The sequence below is a fragment of the Eurosta solidaginis genome, chromosome 5 (assembly GCF_040869045.1).
Source record: "Eurosta solidaginis isolate ZX-2024a chromosome 5, ASM4086904v1, whole genome shotgun sequence".
In the NCBI taxonomy this organism is placed as follows: Eukaryota; Metazoa; Arthropoda; class Insecta; order Diptera; family Tephritidae; genus Eurosta; species Eurosta solidaginis.
In genome coordinates, this window is record NC_090323.1 from 207,953,404 (window position 1) to 207,972,175 (window position 18,772).

The 18,772-nt window shown below is 34.9% G+C and overlaps 1 protein-coding gene across 10 annotated transcripts in view; it reads left to right on the forward strand.

Moving 5' to 3' along the window:
- Cip4 (formin-binding protein 1-like Cip4) overlaps positions 1-18,772 on the forward strand; it is a 142,258-nt gene that overhangs the window by 60,381 nt on the left and 63,105 nt on the right. For all 10 annotated transcript variants that reach the window (XM_067787826.1, XM_067787827.1, XM_067787830.1 and 7 more), the window contains exon 2: positions 7,812-7,927. In XM_067787826.1, coding sequence (XP_067643927.1) covers positions 7,812-7,927 — 116 coding nt within the window. The remainder of the gene's footprint in view (positions 1-7,811; positions 7,928-18,772) is intronic.

Below are 18,772 nucleotides of genomic sequence, written 5' to 3' on the forward strand. Positions count from 1 at the left end.
ATAACTTTGTGCAGAAGAATTGTGTGAAGTGTGGTACATAAGAAGAGACACAAGTCTGCTGTGCCAAATTCGAAGCACTTTTTTCTTTTTTCAAAAGTTTTTTTTTTCTCTCATCATAATTTTGAACAATGCCTGTATTTGTTTAAATACTTTTGCTGTCAACTTCTGTGCAGCAGCATTACCTCCTTTTTCATTCATATTCACTAAATTCATTACAAATACACTTCCGCTCGGTCTTTTGCACATGCTCTACTTTTAGTTTCTTTGCGGCTTTTGTAGGCCTTCACATGAGTGCGCATAAAGTGTGTCTGTAGTGTGCTTCGCCTGCTTCCCTTGCCTGCCCGCCTCCTCATGCAATTGCGTACCTTCACCTCTTGATCTAAAAACGTTACATGCTGTCGATGAGTTTTTATTTTGATATGCCGTAGTTTTCTGCAATTTTTCGTCTATTCAACAAACGAATGTTGTTTTTATGCCTTTCATGAACATGAAATGGTATATTTAACTTTGGTCCGATGTTTGTAACGTTGAGAAATATAGAAGATAGACTCACCATTAAGTATATCGAATTGATAAGGGCGACGAACTGAGTTGATATAGCCATGTCCGTCTGTCCGTCCGTCCGTCTGTCTGTTTGAACGCAAACTAGTTCCTCAAATTTTGAGATATCTCAATGAAATTTGGAACAAGGATGTATTTTTGTATTATATTAGACATTTGTCAGATCCGGTAGAATCGGACCACTATAACATATATCTCCCATACAACCGATAGTTCAGATAAGACGATTTTGGTCATTCCTGCCGCAATTTAAAAAGTATAAACGTGAAACTCGGTGATATATATATTCTAATATATCATAGAAGATATCCTGAAAAAATCACTTTGATCGGAGTTATATATAGTATATATCCCATACAACCGATCGTTCAGATAGAAAGATTTTTGGCCATTTCTCCCTTAGTTTCCAATATAAAAACGTGAAACTTGGTGATATATATTCTAATATATCATAGAAGATTTGCTGTAAAAATCATTTCGATCGGAGCTATTATATATAATATATATCCCATACAACCGATCGTTCAGATAAGGGGGTTTTTTGCCATTTTTTTATATTTATCTTAAAATCGTTAAGGTATGTACATCTGTTCACTATATACATATTTCTTATATTATACAGCGCATTATTTGGAGATTACAAATGGGATAAGATTATTGTTCAGCCCCATTCATGAAGGGTATGAAGTCTTCGGCACAGCCGGAGAGTGTCCCGTCCTTACTTGTTTTTGGTTGTTTATCTGTCAATTTTGACACGCACAGAAAGCGAACCAAAAGCGATTATTTGATATGCTGCTTGAGAGCACCGTCAACAAGTGAATACTTAAATGCTTTGCGCGCATGAAAGCGTAATAAAAACGCCCACCAATTGCTATTCACAGCGACCAAAAATAAATGTAAAAGTAAAAAAATTTTAAAAATCTTTGAATAAAAATACCAAAATAAAAATGTAGTTAAACAACGTTGACACGCTGAGACGCATTGACTTCGTCAATAAGTGGTCTTGGACATGCGCGAAACTAATATACAGTCACTCACCATCAAAATGGGATCACCATGGAATTTGTTGTCATACTTTTGTTGAAACAAAAAAATTTTAAATAAATTAAAGTTCATTCTGTTAGTCATTAATAAAGTTAAGTGTTTATAATAAATTGATAACCTCGATAAAAAATTGATATCCCGCCTATAATAAAATAAAAACGCTCATATAGTAAATCGATATTTTCCCGATAGCAAATCGATAACTTTTCTATACAAATTGGTAACATTACGATAACAAATCGACAACTTTTTGATAACGCATCGATCGCAATCGAATATTTTTCGAAAATAGATCGGTTACTTTTTGATACCAAAGTGATAACTTGTCAAAAAAAAAAAGATAAAAAGACATCTCGTCGATAACTTCTCTTCTCAATCGCAAGTTATAAAATTTCTATAACAAATCGATAATTCGCCTATACCTCGTCGATAACAAAGCAGCGAACAAGAAAATAGCAATGGCAGTTTTTATCAAATTTACTCAGCTAAATTCGTTTTTTTTTTAGTTGCGATGATTTGATTAAAATTTTCATAAATTTTGTAAGTGGAGTTATGCAAACCAAAAACTGTTTCGATAAATTTCGAAAATTCGAGAAAAATGTATGAACATTACGAAATTGTTATCTAAATTTTTTTGAAATTTTTTGATTATGCCGCTTTTGTAGCACAGCCCTATCAATTTTACTCGAACAGAGTATCCAAAAGCGTATACCTTCGTATACCTTTCACATTTTTCTAGACTTAAATTGAGGTTGACTAAATTTATTAACTAAACAAAAACTTTACGGTAAAAACACACTGTTCCATTTTGTCTATGATTAACTACGATTACCTTGTCTCTTACACACATGTGCGATAGCGTGTTGTACACGGTCAAATTCCTATACCGCTTTTTTCTTTTTTTGTAGATAAAAAGCCACTTGTTGGTATTATCTTTCCGATGGGATTGCCTCATCATCGATGATTTTGTAATTTAACTAAGTTGGCCGCAAACACAACGTTAATGAGGTCTTGAGTTTTGTTGTTGCTATTACTGCCGCGGTTACAAATTTAATTGTCTTCAAATTAAGCGTATAATTTGTGTCCTCCACTCGATTTCTGGTGTTTTTGACTTTCTGTTTTTGTTGTTGACATAATTTGCTGCAAATAAACAGTCTTTAAAATGAAAAAAAAATAAAAAATAAAAAACCAAATTTCGCATAAAACATAATGATAAATCTTCATAAATTTTTATTTAAAACAGTACTCATAGCTTGAATTTCCTCGGCCACGCTTCTGTTAGACAGACCATGAGAAACATATAGACCGATATACACCCATATATCTTTTCACCAGCCTTCATGATATTAGCCAAATTATTGTTCTCTTACTATAACGCTACTTTTTATACTCAGCTGAGCAGAGCTCACAGAGTATATTAACTTTGTTCGCATAACGGTAACCCGTAACGGCATAAACTAGTGGAGGTAGATATATACTTCTATATATCAAAATTATCTGGGCGAAAAAAGAAATTCATTTAGCCATGTCCGTCCGTCTGTCCGTCCGCTCGTCCGTCCGTCTGTCCGTCCGCCCGTCCGTCCGTAAACACGATAACTTGAGTAAATTTTGAGGTATCTTGATGAAATTTGGTATGTGGGTTCCTGGGCGCTCATCTGAGATCGCTATTTGAAATGAACGAACTCGGACTACAACCACGCCCACTTTTTCGATATCGAAAATTTCGAAAAACCGAAAAAGTGCGATAATTCATTGCCAAAGACGGATAAAGCGATGAATCTTGGTAGGTGCGTTGACCTTATGACGCAAAATAGAAAATTAGTAAATTTTTTGACAATGGGCGTGGCACCGCCCACTTTTAAAGGAAGGTAATTTAAAAGTTTTGCAACCTGTAATTTCGCAATCGTTGAAGATATCATGATGAAATTTGGCAGGCACGTTACTCCTATTACTATATGTGTGCTAAATAAAAATTAGCAAAATCGGATGACGAACACGCCCACTTTTAAAAAAATTTTTTTTTAAGTCAAATTTTAACAAAAAATTTAATATATTTACAGTATATAAGTAAATTATGTCAACATTCCACTCTAGTAATAAAGATATGGTGCAGCAAAATACAAAAATAAAAGAAAACTTCAAAATGGGTGTGGCTCCGCCCTTTTTCATTTAATTCGTCCAGAATACTTTTAAGGCCATAAGTCGAACACAAATATACCAATCCTTGTGAAATTTAGTAGGTGCATGGATTCTATGACGAGAACTGTTTTCTGTGAAAATGGTCGAAATCGGTTGAAGCCACGCCCAGTTTTTATACACAGTCGCCGGTCTGTCCTTCCGCTCGGCCGTTAACACGATAACTTGAGCAAAAATCGATATATCTTTACTAAACTTGGTTCACGTACTTATATGAACTCACTTTATCTTGGTATAAAAAATGGCCGAAATCCGACTATGACCACGCCCACTTTTTCGATATCGAAAATTGCGAAAAATGAAAAATGCCATAATTCTGTACCAAATATTAAAAAAGAGATGAAACATGGTAATTGGATTGGTTTATTGACGCAAAATATAACTTTAGAAAAATCTTTGTAAAATGGGTGTGTCACCTACCATATTAAGTGGAAGAAAATGAAAAAGTTCTGCAGGACTAAATCAAAAGCCCTTGGAATCTTGGCAGGAATACTGTTCGTGGTATTACATATATAAATAAATTAGCGGTACCCGACAGATAATGTTCTGGGTCACCCTGATCGACATTTGGGTCGATATCTCGAAAACGCCTTCACATATACAACTAAGGGCCACCTTCCTTTTAAAATACTCATTGACACCTTTCATTTGATATCCATATCGTACAAACGCATTCCAGGGTTACTCTAGGTTCAGTTTGCTAAATGTTGATTTTCCCTTATTTTGTCTCTCAGCTGAGTATGTAATGTTCGGTTACACCCGAACTTAGCCTTCTTTACTTGTTTATTCTTAAATCATTCTCTGAGATAGAGTTATTTCGAACTGGCAGCATAGATAAGGCGATATCCAATCAACATTTTCGCTACTCTGACCCATCTACTCTGCTATGCCCATTCCATATTTTTACAATTTAATTATTTATACAATCAATATAAATTTTCCTCACATTTCAGTGTTAACAGACAGCAATGGTTATTTTATTATTTATGAATTCCAGCACGAATTCCAATTTTATATGCAATTATTCATATTTATATACATACATAGTATATACACATAAATAAATTTTCTATAGATAAATTTGGCAGAAAATTGTACGATTTATGAAAGTTAATTGAATTTATGTGACACATGCATACAAACTCGTACATATACATATGTATATTCGATTATTTACCTTGTCTATATCATAAGCAAATGCCTGAAGTTGTATTAGGGCAAAGAAAATGGTAAATATTAAATTAAAATTCAAGTATTTCTTCAGTAGCGATTACCTTGAAAAAAATTTAAATTTTAAAACCATAAATTTCCCAAAATTGAGCTCTCTATGTTTTAAACGAGTGAATTCGTTTGACCTACGAAGGTAGCGTGCTTCGCCTACCACACCAAAGATCCTGTGTTCACGCCCCGGACAAAGCAACATCAAAATTTTAGAAACAAGTTTTTTCGATTAGAATAAAATTCTTCCAAGCGGTGATCGCCCCTCGGCAGTGATTTGGCAAGCATTCGGCGTGTATTTTACGAAAAGCTCTCAATGAAAATTCAGGACTGGAAAAAGGACTGGACCAACATGTTTTATGTAGGTCCAGTTCTGCCAATTTGTAGGACAAATGTAAAAGGCGCACGACATAAATTGGAAGAAAAGCTCTGCCTAAAATCTCTTCAGAGGCTATCGCGCCTTACATTCATTTATTTTTATCTAAGAATAAGACTTAAGCCAGCAGACACTCACTTTTCTCGGAGCCGGACGCAGCTATAAATTGCCAATAAATGAGATATAAATTATTTAATATATAATATTGTTGTTTACTATAGTGTGTCTGCCACCTTAATACGACCCTTTGACCACATTATAACTGTACAAAATTCAATTAAATTAATTTGGGCAATTGGGAAAAACTTAACAACAACTAAGGCGTGATGTAGCTGAATGCTTTTATAACCATTTCAACTATCGTAGGAGTGCGGGTTCGACTCCCACTCCCGGGAGAAAAGGCTTTGAATAGATTTACAAGGTATAATCGAAACAGCTATCGCCTTGTCCGTCCTGATGTCACGTTGTTTAAATTTTTCCCAAATTATTAAATAAATTGTTAAATAAAAAATTGATTGAAATAAATGTTTTCATACATTTAAAGCGATACGGGCAATCCCCGGTTAACTCATACAAGTAGACAACATTTGGTTAATTCGTTGTAGTTCTATAAATAGAACAAAAACAACAACAAATACCAAGTTTCTCTGAAAACCGCCTTACAAACAGGCATAACTTCAACACATAACTACATACGAATTATGTGATGTGTGGAAGATAATATATGCGAAAAGAAGGCAATTGGGAAAAAATTTACAACAACTAAGGCATGACATAGCTGAATGCGTTTATAACCATTTCAACTATCGTAGGATTGTGGGTTCGACTCCCACTCCCGGGAGAAAAGGCTTTGAAGAGATTTACAAGGTATAATCGAAACAGCTGTCGCCTTGTCCGGCCTGATGTCACGTTGTTTAAATTTTTCCCAAATTATTAAATTAAATTAAATGAAATGAAAAAAAAAATTAAGTAAAGAAATAAATTAAATTAAATTAAATTTAATAAAACAAAAAAAAAATAAAATAAAATAATTAAATAAAATAAAACCCAGTAAAATAAAGTAAAAAGATTACATTAAATAAAATACAATTAAATTAATTTATTTTTGTTATTGATGTTAGAGAAAAATTACAAAGTTTGTAGCGTTGGTTACTAAGACATATTTCTGAATTTCACTTCATGTCCTGGTAACCACCGCCGTTTGTAATTTTTTTCTAATATCTATAACAAAAACAATTGAATAAAGCAATATGAGCATGTCTCGCTCATTAAATACAGATATTAATATTGATACGATCCGGATCCTTGCGCATCTTGCGCAACCAATATAAAAGTCGAAATCAGTTGTTCTATCAATCAATTAAAACTTACAGCTTGCGCTGCTATCTGGCGTATGGTAGCAACTGTCGGTAATGCAGTTCACTATTCACAATAGTGCCATAGTACAAATAGATTTCTTTGTGTGCTCACAATCGTTTATTTTTAACAAATTATTTTAATAAAATATAGCTAAACAAACGCACTACGACCAAAATTTCCCAAAGCTCTCTAATATCCCGAATCTCCATCTTTACAACCAAAACATTATTTATAGATTTGGATTCCAGATAAGAGCGAAAAGGAGACGCGTACATAAAAATAGCAATTAGAAATAATATATATGATAATAGTAACCAGCGAAAGTACTGCTTATAAAAGCAGTGCTATAAACCCAATGTTACTAAGCTTTCGATAGCGTGCCTATAAGTATTCCACACAATTAGAATTAAAAACATATAGAATTAAAATGCCAATGGTGTAAAAGAATAGCAACAAAAAGCCAATACTTAGAGACCAACCTTTGTAATTTTTTCCTAATATCAATAACAGAAACAATTGTGTAAAAATGAACATGTTTCGCTAAATAAATACGTATTAATTTAAATTAAGTTTAATTTAATTAAGTTTTGGATAATCATCGAAAAATTATCAACATGATGTCGATTGATTGTCGTTTTGCTATCGGATTGTTACCAATTTCTTATCGAAGTGTTATCTAAAAGCTTTTTGGTTTCACAGGATGATAATTATAACTAATAATATGCACAATACATGTCCCATTTGCGCAGCAGAATACGCTAGAAGTATGAAGGCTATAGTGTGTGTGAAAACTAATACAATTGTTGTTCTCAGTTTGTCCGCTTCAATATTCTATTTTAAATTTTAAATTAAATTATTATCTAAATAAATATCTTAGTTAGTTTAGACTGTGCGTCAGCTGCATATTTTGCTTCAGTCATATTTATTTTTATATACCATATATATGATCAACATTCTGTTTTTAAATTTAATTTTTCAAATCACACTTGTGTATCTAATTAAGTAATTAACGTAACTATTTAAATTTATTAACTTATTTTTATGTTTTTATTTACAGGACCAGTATGAAAATATATCGTTACAGACGAATAAAGGCATTGAATTTCTGGAAAAATATTGCAGTTTCATACAAGATCGTTTAACGATAGAAAAAGAATATGCCTCCAAATTGCGGTAAGTTTTAGAAAAATAATATTCCGTATTATTAACCAGGAAATATTAGGATATGAAATGACGTCACAAAATATCTATGATTTATACTCCATGTGGAAGAGAGAACGAAGAGAGCCTCTGGGACTGTATGCATGCTCTCCCAAACTCTAATTGGGTATTGTCAAGCCCATACTTTACTACGGGGTACTGGTTTGGTGGAAAAAAGTACGTATATCGAAAAACTAGAGAGGTATGCAGGTTATCAATGCTAAGCCAAAAACTACCCCGACGGTAGCATTGCATGCCATTCTGCATATCGCACCCGCAGCGCCAATGTCCAAAAATATAGTGTTAGCCTAAGCTTGGAGGGGTAATCCTGCAAGAAAAATATAGCACAAAGTATCTAGGCGTCATACTAGATAGTAAGTTGTCGTGGAAACTCTATGTGGCAGAAAGAGCGAAGAAAGCCTCCGCGGTATTGTATGTATCTGCATAACGCGCCTGCAGCTCCAATGTTCAAAAATATAGCGTTTGCATCTGCAAAAAGGTTTAAAAAAAAAACTAGTAAAAACTGCTATTTATAACTTTGGTACATCACTAACCACTGTTTTCTCGCCGGAATAATCTTAGTAAGAAAATGTCAACAGCGTGTGTGGGTCAGATGTGTAGTTTGTATTTGCGGGCCGAACGCGATGAAATGCGCTGAAATTAGTAATTTCGGAACCGCGATTTGTGTGAGGAAATGTATCGCATTTGGAATTTTTGTCCAAAATGACGCAGTGTAAATGTCATATTAGGGTTTCAAGGCAGCTTGAGCGCAAGCCGTATTGCCATAGCAGTATAGCCCCATTAAATAGAGGTTGAACGGACTACACGGTTTCGTGCCTGAGCTTCGAAAAATATCATGGGGTCACAATAGAGTGGCGCAAGGGTGGGGAAATGGCAGAACACGTGTATACCGATGGTTCCAAATTAACAGAAGATGGCGCGGCTGCTCTTTACTGTATCGTTCTAAAAATAAGCATATCCTCAAGGCTGCCAGATCACTGCAGTGTCTTAAGCGAATATTGTTGCCATGAAAAGAGCACCATTAATTCTTGAGGAAGCGTGCTTAAGCTGCAGTCGCGTCAATATATATAATGATTGTCAGGCGGCGATAAAGGCAATAATCACAAACAGTACTTCTTCAAGAAGTGTCTGAGAATGCAAAGAAACATTAGATATATTTCGCTCAGGCCGGACTACATATCTATACTGGGGTCACGGTCATAAAGCTATAGAAAGTAATGAAAAGGCCGATGAGTTGGCAAAGGAGAGTGCAGCACTCCATGAATCGATGGACGGATTGGACCGTTTGGGAGAAATCAAAAGGAGACAGAAGTTGCTCATGATCCATCAAGCAGGAAAGGCGTGAACCGAAGCACGGTGCTGCAAAATTTCTAAGATCATGTGAAAATCTTACGACGTTGGACTAAAAAAATTGGTCATATTTCTAAAGCGACAATACTTTAAGCTTCCGATGAGCACACTAACTGGACACTGCCTTATGGCGTCACATGCTTATAAGTGTGCTCTAATTCAGGACAGAGTAATTCTACGTATAGCATAAGTCCTGTTACCTGGTGATAACATTTTGAATACATTCGTTCTATGTGAGGCCCTTATTGACCGGCCTGTTCAACCTAACCTTATTTTACTTCAATTCGCGTTCGATTTTCCCAATACGCAGTAATAAGAAAAGTTTTAAAAAATCTAGCATTTACATAAATTGTGTCACCCTGTAAGTAATATTTCTATTTGTAATGGTCACGATGCTTAATTACCTTTGTTTGTCGTTGGCATTTATGCTACATGCCACTCCCTTCCCCACAAGTTGTATTGTAGTGTAATTGATTTGGCGACATTATTGACCAAAGCATGTGATTTAACGACTCTTTTTGATTGGGTTTTTGTGTTATTGCTCAATCTGCCACAAACCCGAAAGCCGTTAAATTTGGCAACAAAATTCAAAGCTTCGAAAAACATAAAAAAAATCGATCAATAATGCCTTAAAATGAAATTAATATAATTTACTGACAATGATAATTAAATAAAAAAAAAAGTATTAAAAAAACAACCAAAAAATAAATAAATTAAGCTCAGCTTAACCATGGACAGTTGCGACCAGGGTTGGGGTTATCGAAGTTGTTAAGAATGTTATTGCGACGCTGAGCTGCTTATGCACCGCGCTCATTTTTACTTCAAATAAATAGTTAAACGTGAGCAAAAGGAAAACAAAAAAGTCAATAAAGCATGGCTGCAACATACCTAAGTGTGGCTTAATCGCCACCTGGATGCTGTGAATAGCCACAGTATGTTATATCGCTTCGGAGTATCTATAAAAATATGTTCTCAGCATTCATTCCTACAAATAATTCTAAAGCTTTTAGAAAATATGAGAAATTTCATGCTATATTTTTATGTTAATGGTGTAAAGTTGACTTTATACTTTTACGATCTTAGCCCCTTTTTCTCCTTAAAATAAATATACTGGTCCTTCTTGTTTAGTAGTTCCTTATTTTGTAGGCAACTTTAATCATTGTCCTATATGTATCGGGCTAGGTTGAATTGTCCAGCCAATGAAGACCTCACTTAGGATGAATTGGTTCATAGTGTTACTAGAATTTTTTTAACGGCCAAATCAACAAACAAAATTAAAAATACAGAACGAAAATTTCCCCTGAAGATGGAACGCCGGAATCGGAGCAGTTCAGGAAAGTGTGGCTTAATCTGGCAACGACACAGCATGACCACAATTTGTGCCCCACCATATCTTCCTGCAGCTCGCATTTTCAAAATCTGTAGTCATCATCAACATCCAATTTATATAGTGTGATGCCAAAAGGTAATGAACCTAGTAGAACTTTCATTATAAACCTTCTCTCTTTAGCACAAGACTAACCTTGTTACTTCAATGTCTAAAAACTTGCATGACTTGTCTTCTGCGTTTAGTTCCACGCCTTTTCGAATATGGGAGTGGCACAACCCACATTTGGAAGAAGAAAATTTGGCAGCTTAATAAGCCGTCAAAGATACTACATTGAAATTTGGCAGATACTATCCTTGCCAAACTAGACTGAGTGAAGATAATCAAAATAGGTTAAACACCAAGCCCACTTTTCATAAAAGTCTAACCTTAACAAAGTTTGCAATAACTATATGGTATGTAACTACATTTTACTGATATTCTACCAACAACAGCGTTTCAAGTACACATCTGGGTATTTAATGTTCGGTTTCACCCGAACTTAGCCTTTCTGACTTGTTTTTTGTTAATTTGTTATCTAAATAACTTCATTGGTGCTTCAAATTCCCCCTTGGCATTCACCAATAATTTATCGTTAATTCACTAATTATTCTTCTAAAATTAAGTAACCAAAAAATTAAAAAAAAAAAAAACAAAAAAAAAAATACACAATAATATCATTTGAAATTCTCAGTCAATAGAAGACAACAAAACATGACAGCTTTGGTGGCGATTGGTACAAAATAAAAAATTGTAAATATTTTATTTGAAACAAAACGCAAAACGAAAGAATAAACCGAGCTCACACAGTTAAGCAACCGAAATCACCAAAATTGGCACTTCGTTCCAATGCAAATACGGCATTCTATTTTATGGTGCGCCACTGAGCGCGGTTGATGAATTCATCGATCGGCAATTCAAGCTACCAAATTAGTTTAACCGGCAAAGCTGACGACTGGCGGGCTTGAAAGGTGGACCAAGCGTTTTTATATGTGAAACAATTACTTGTTTATATTTAGTTGTAAATACTTAGCAGTAAATGTGTGAGTCGAGTTTTGCTATTTTGCTTGTCGTAAAAGCACCAATTGAATTGAAAATATGTAAGTGACGGACAGCTAATTTGAAGGTCAACAGCATATTAAGTTGGTCTTTTACATTGACTTGTACAAGTATACACTTACGTATGGCATGTTTGTTTAATTTTGGCTTTAAAGCACTTCGCGTTATGCACTGTAAGTTGTATGTTGACTGTGAGATTTTCGCTAAATGCTGTGGAACATAATTGCTATTGAAAGATCTCACTAAATTTAATTTGCACTAAGGGGAATGGTGGAATGATTATTATTTGAATGGCTGAAATCAAAGTTTTTTTAATTGAGAGAGTTTTGGTAACTGACGTAAAGAATGTGCTTAAGTTGTGGAGGGAACACTTCTCATTGCCAGCTAGCGAGGAAGAAGACGAACGCGATACCCCAATCGCCCATAATGAAAAACGCGTTCCGGCATCCGACTATGACAAAGTGAGAATGGCAATAACCCGGCTAAAAAATCACAAGACGCCAGGAAATGACGGAATACCCGCCGATCTGTTCAAAAGCGGTTTCCGCGGTAACTCATTCATTCCAAGTCTGTTTTAAGTCCTTCTTCTCTCATATACAAAAAGCCTATAGTCCTCATATTTTTCATCATCGTTATTTGAGAATTTTTTTATTACCTTCATCCTGTGTCTGGCAACCATCGTGGTGTGAAGTTTTCTTTGTGCGCTCGCCCTTCGAGAGTGATTTGGCAAAAACTCCATGAAATGCTTCTAAGCAAATTGTAGTATTCCTTACGGGTCCTGTCCTGCCAAGTTGTAGGAAAAATTAAAATTGTAGTACAACGAAATTCGGAAGAGAATTCGGCATAAAATCTCATAGTTATACTATATTACTACTCCAGGCTTCGTCCGCATGAAGAATTCATAATTCAGAACTGCGTTGACTTCGACCTGTTTCGGATCCACTTACCACATATTAATGATAAAAATGCTTTTTCAAAGCGGGTACTAAATTGGGTAAATAGTCCCGATATTATGCTGAAAATAATCGTGAAAAGCTCCTCAAACTATCCCAAAATACTCCCAATAATATCCTGCAATAGTTCCAAAACAGTATTGAAAATAGTAATCTTCGAAATGATCTCTAAATAGGCCCGAAATGATTTATAAAATAGTACCCAAACCCTCCATTGATAATCCTAACATGATCCGAAGATGTTTTCGCAATGGCCTCGAAAATAATTTAGAAACTATCACGTGTGATCCCGAAAATAATTACAAAATGATGCGAAAATAGTCCACAACTGAACTAGACATCGTCTCGAAGTGATCCCGAAATATCTCCAAAAAGATACCGAAACACAATTTTAAATGATCCGGGAATAGTCTCTTAATTATCACGAATCACGAAACTATCCCCAAAATATACCGATAATATCCTGAAATTGTCCCGAAAGTATACTGCAGTTTCATAACAGTCCCAACAAGATCCTGATAACAGTCGCAAAATGATACGAAAATAGTATACAAATAAACTAGACATCGTCTGGAAGTGATCCCGAAATAACCCCCAAAAGAAATACCCAAACCAAAGTCAAAATGTTCAGAAGATTGTCTCTTAATTGTCACGAATCATTCTTGAAATGTACCTCTAAATACACCGATATTATTTGAAATAGTCCCGAAAGTATACTGAAAATAGTTCCGAAAAGATCGTCCCGAAATGATTGCAAAACTCATCCAGCAAAGATCCAGAGGTATTTCCGAAATGATATCGAAGTGGCTACGAAATGATTCCGAAACTATCCTGAAAACAATTCCGATATTATACTGTTCTAAACCCGAAATTTGCTTGAAATCAATCCAGAAATTTATCTGGAAATGGTAACGAAATTATCATAAGCACGTCCCGAAAGAAACCCGAACTTATCCTAAAACAATTGTTGAAGCATACTCTACCCACTTTTCCAAAATTGCTTCAGTATGCTTCTCCACTTCTAACTACAATTTGGAAATATCTGTAGTTTCCATAACGGCTCAGAAAGTCTGCATCGAACTTTGAGGTTTTTGAACCGTTTGTCTTGAATGATTGAGTTTGAACTGGAATAACTTTTGAATTTTTGAAAAAAGCCAACTTTCGACGAAGGAACAACATTCTTTTTTGAAACAGTCAAATGTTATAGATTGTACATATTTCCATCTTATAAGAAATAACTATCTTTCTGCAGTAGAATTAGAACAAAATACTAAATTCTACTTAGTTTCTTTTGCTCCCACCTAGAATTAACCTACATCCCAGTAATATTTGCATGTATACCCAAATGTAAATAATAACAAAAACAGAATGAAAACCAAAACAAACATCCAATAATTGCTGACCATCTAAGTGACACCACCAATTCGTGGTTGTTGGTTGCTACAAAAACAATTTGCTGTTGACAAACGCAATCGTGACTATTCTATTTGTTTATTCATTTGTTTTATTTATTACATTCAACCGCACGTAAGCTTTGTAAAGCGAATCCCCAATGTAATCACATTACAGCACCGCAATGATAAAACATACAAACATATGAAAACTGAAAGGGTTGGATAATATTGTTGAAGCAAGGAGATGGAATGACGCTGAGAGTAGGATTGTGGCGCTATCAAATTTACATGATTAATATCGCATGTGTGAAGTGTGGCCAGCACATAAAATTGAACCATGAAAATGGGTACGGCACCCCATATTAAGATTTGTATGTTCAAAAAATTTAGAGGACATGCTGCCTTAACTAACATAGTTTCGAACCTTTTATCTATGTACGCAGGTGTTAAAAAGTGCACTCTGCCTGATCCACAAGAAAGGCGAACCCACAAACCGCGCCAATCAGCCAACTTAATATCGCGTAAAAGGTTATATTTAGCGTAATGTGCGAAAGACTGAAGCCCATAGTCAATAAACTGATTGAACCTCATCAGTGCGGCTTCCCACCTGGTACATCTACTATCCACCAGACCGATCTTCACGATACGCCTGATCCTGGAGAAGACACACGATAAGAGAATCGACACTCACCATATTTTCATCGACTTCAATGCAGCATTTGAAACCGCGAAGCAGCAGCTATGTCTAAACCTAAGTTCCCTACAAAATGAATAAAGCTCTGCCAAATGACATTGAGCAACATCAAAAGCCCCGTAAGGATTAAGCAGAACTGCTCCGAGCCATTCGAAAGAAAACGGGGTTTCAGAAAAATCGACTCCCTTTCATGCGATTTCTTTGACATAATGCTGGAGAAGATAATTCTAGCTACAGAACTAACTCGTGTTAAAAGAGTGTGCAATTACTGGCGTATGCTGATGATATTGATATAATTGGCCTGAACGAACGCGCTGTGAGTTCTTCCTTCGCGAGATTAGATGAAGAGCCAACAAAAAATTGGTCTTGCCGTAAATAAAGACGAGACGAAGTACTTCCTGCATCCAAAGAAGAATCGGAGCATTTGCGCATTGTCAGCTCCATCACGTATATTTTGGGAGCCAGCATTAACAGAAAAAACAATGTCAGCGTAGAAATCGAACGGAGAAAAACTCTTGCCAACAAATGCAACTTCGGACGGAGTTGGCAACTGAAAAGTAAAGTCATCTCCCGACGATCGAAAATCCTGCTCTACAAGTCGCTCATTATACCTGTCCTGATGTATGGCTAATAAATGGTGTCGAGAAAAGATGAGATAACTCTTCGAGTGTTCGAGATAAAAGTTATCGGAAGATGTATGGTCCTGTCCGTGATACCAACGGGGAGTCGAAGGAGGTATAATGATAACCCCCATGCAGATATGACGATAGTGCAGCGAATAAAACCCAAAGGCTCTGCTGACTAGATAATGTTATGCGAATGAACGACGGCAGTCCGGCTGAGAAAGTATCTTAATCGACACCACAGATTGGAAGCAGAGAAAGGGGATTACCTCCATTGAGGAGGGAGAGGCAAGTGAGACTTGAACCTCCCTCGGTGCTCCCAATTGGTGGAAGTTATTGCGAAATAGGGATGGGATAGTCAGTTGAGCGCTAATTAATGTTGTAAATAAGTGTCATATGCTTGAGTTAAAATAAACTCTGTAATTTGTGATAACCAATAATTATAAAATTTATCAAAGAATCGATCAAAATTAATAAAAACAAGTAAGAACGGGACTGTCTTCGGCTGTGCCGAAGACTTCATACCTTTCATGAATGGGACTGAACAATAATCTTATCCCGTTCGTAATCTCCGATTAATCGGATGTATAAGATAAGAAATATATAGTGAACAGATCTGCATACCTTAACGATTTTTAAGATAAATATAAAATAAAAAACAGGTAGGTACTTTGTGTGAGGATGCAAAGTTTCTGGTTTTTTGTGGTCTGCGTGTAAAAACTATGACTACGAATCACGTATTTCAACAATATATGACGTAAACGTAATTATTTGATGAAATTTGATGAATTTTGAAGCTTCTAGCCGTAAAAAGGGGGCAAAAATTAGAGTTTATATGGGGTATATAATATATATACCACCGATCTCTATGATTTTTTCAGACAACAATATATGCTATATATGTAAGCATATGGTGAAATTTGAAGCGTCTAGCTGTTAAAAAGGGGCAGAAATTGCGCAAAGTTTCTTAACTGAACAATCGGTTGTATGAGATATATACTATATATACCATCGATCTCAATGATTTTTTCAGACAACAATATATGTTATACACGTAAGCATTTGGTGAAATTTGAAGCTTCTAGCTGTTAAAATGGGGAAGAAATTGCGCAAATTTTCTTATCTAAACAATCGGTTGTATGGGATATATACTATATATACCACCGGTATCTATGATTTTCTCAGACAATAATATATGCTATACATGTAAGCATTTAGTGAAATTTGAACATATCTAAACGATTTTTAAGATAAATATAAAATAAAAAATAGGTAGGTAATCTGTGTGAGGATGCAAAGCTTCACGTTTTTTGTGGTCTGCATGTAAAAACTATGACTACGAATCACGTATTTCAAAAATATATGACGTAAACGTAACTATTTGATGAAATTTGATGAATTTTGAAGCTTCTAGCCGTAAAAAAGGGGCAAAAATGACAGTTTATATGAAGTATATAATATATATACCACCGATCTCTATGATTTTTTCAGACAACAATGTATGCTATATATGTAAGCATATGGTGAAATTTGAAGCGTCTAGCTGTTAAAAAGGGGCAGAAATTGCGCAAAGTTTCTTAACTGAACAATCGGTTGTATGAGATATATACTATATATACCATCGATCTCAATGATTTTTTCAGACAACAATATAATTTATACACGTAAGCATTTGGTGAAAGTTGAAGCTTCTAGCTGTTAAAACGGGGAAGAAATTGCGCAAAGTTTCTTATCTGAACAATCGGTTGTATGGGATATATACTATATATACCACCGGTATCTATGATTTTTTCAGACAACAATATATGCTATACACGTAAGCATTTAATGAAATTTGAACATATCTAAACGATTTTTAAGATAAATATAAAATAAAAAATAGGTAGGTAATCTGTGTGAGGATGCAAAGCTTCACGTTTTTTGTGGTCTGCATGTAAAAACTATGACTACGAATCACGTATTTCAAAAATATATGACGTAAACGTAACTATTTGATGAAATTTGATGAATTTTGAAGCTTCTAGCCGTAAAAAAGGGGCAAAAATGACAGTTTGTATGAAGTGTATAATATATATACCACCGATCTCTATAATTTTTTCAGACAACAATATATGCTATATCCGTAAGCATTTTGTGAAATTTGAAGCTTCTAGCTGTTAAAACGGGGCAGAAATTGCGCAAAGTTTCTTATCTGAACAATCGGTTGTATGAGATATATACTATATATACCACCGATCTCTATGATTTTTTCAGACAACAATATATGCTATATACGTAAGCAATCGGTGAAATTTGAAGCTTCTAGCTGTTAAAATGGGGTAGAAATTGCCAAAAGTTTCTTATCTGAACAATCGGTTGTATGAGATATATACTATATATACAACCGATCTCTATGATTTTTTCAGACAACAATATATGCTATATACGCAAGCAATCGGTGAAATTTGAAGCTTATAGCTGTTAAAATGGGGTAGAAATTGCGAAAAGTTTCTTATCTGAACAATCGGTTGTATGAGATATATACTATATATACAACCGATCTCTATGATTTTTTCAGACAACAATATATGCTATATACGTAAGCAATCGGTGAAATTTGAAGCGTATAGCTGTTAAAATGGGGTAGAAATTGCGAAAAGTTTCTTATCTGAACAATCGGTTGTATGAGATATATACTATATATACAACCGATCTCTATGATTTTTTCAGACAACAATATATGCTATATACGTAAGTATTCGGTGAAATTTGAAGCTTCTAGCTGTTAAAATGGGGCTAAAATTTGCCAAAAAAATATATATATATATACTTTATATATATACTATATATATATACTATATATATATACTATATATACCACCATATATATACTATATATACCACCGATCTTTATGATTTTTTCAGACAACAATATATGCTATATACCTAAGCATTCGTTGAAATTTGAAGCCTCTAGCTCTTAAAATGCGGCAGTAATTACGAAAAGTTCCTTATCTGAACAATCGGTTGTGGGGGATATATACTATATATACGACCGATCTCATCAATTTTTTCAGGCAACAATATGTGCAATATACGAAAGTATATGGTGAAGTTTGAAGCTTCAATCTGTTAAATTGGGTAAGATATTACAAAAATCCTGTTTTTCTGAAAAATCGGTTGTATGGAGGATATATGCTATAGTGGTCCGATCCGGTCGGTTCCGATAAATGTCTAATCGGACACCCAAATACACCCGCTCACCAAATTTTATCAAGATATCTCAAAAATTGAGGGACTAGTTTGCATACAAACAGACAGACGGACAGACGGACATGGCTAAATCAACTCAGCTCTTCAACCTGATTATTTCGGTATA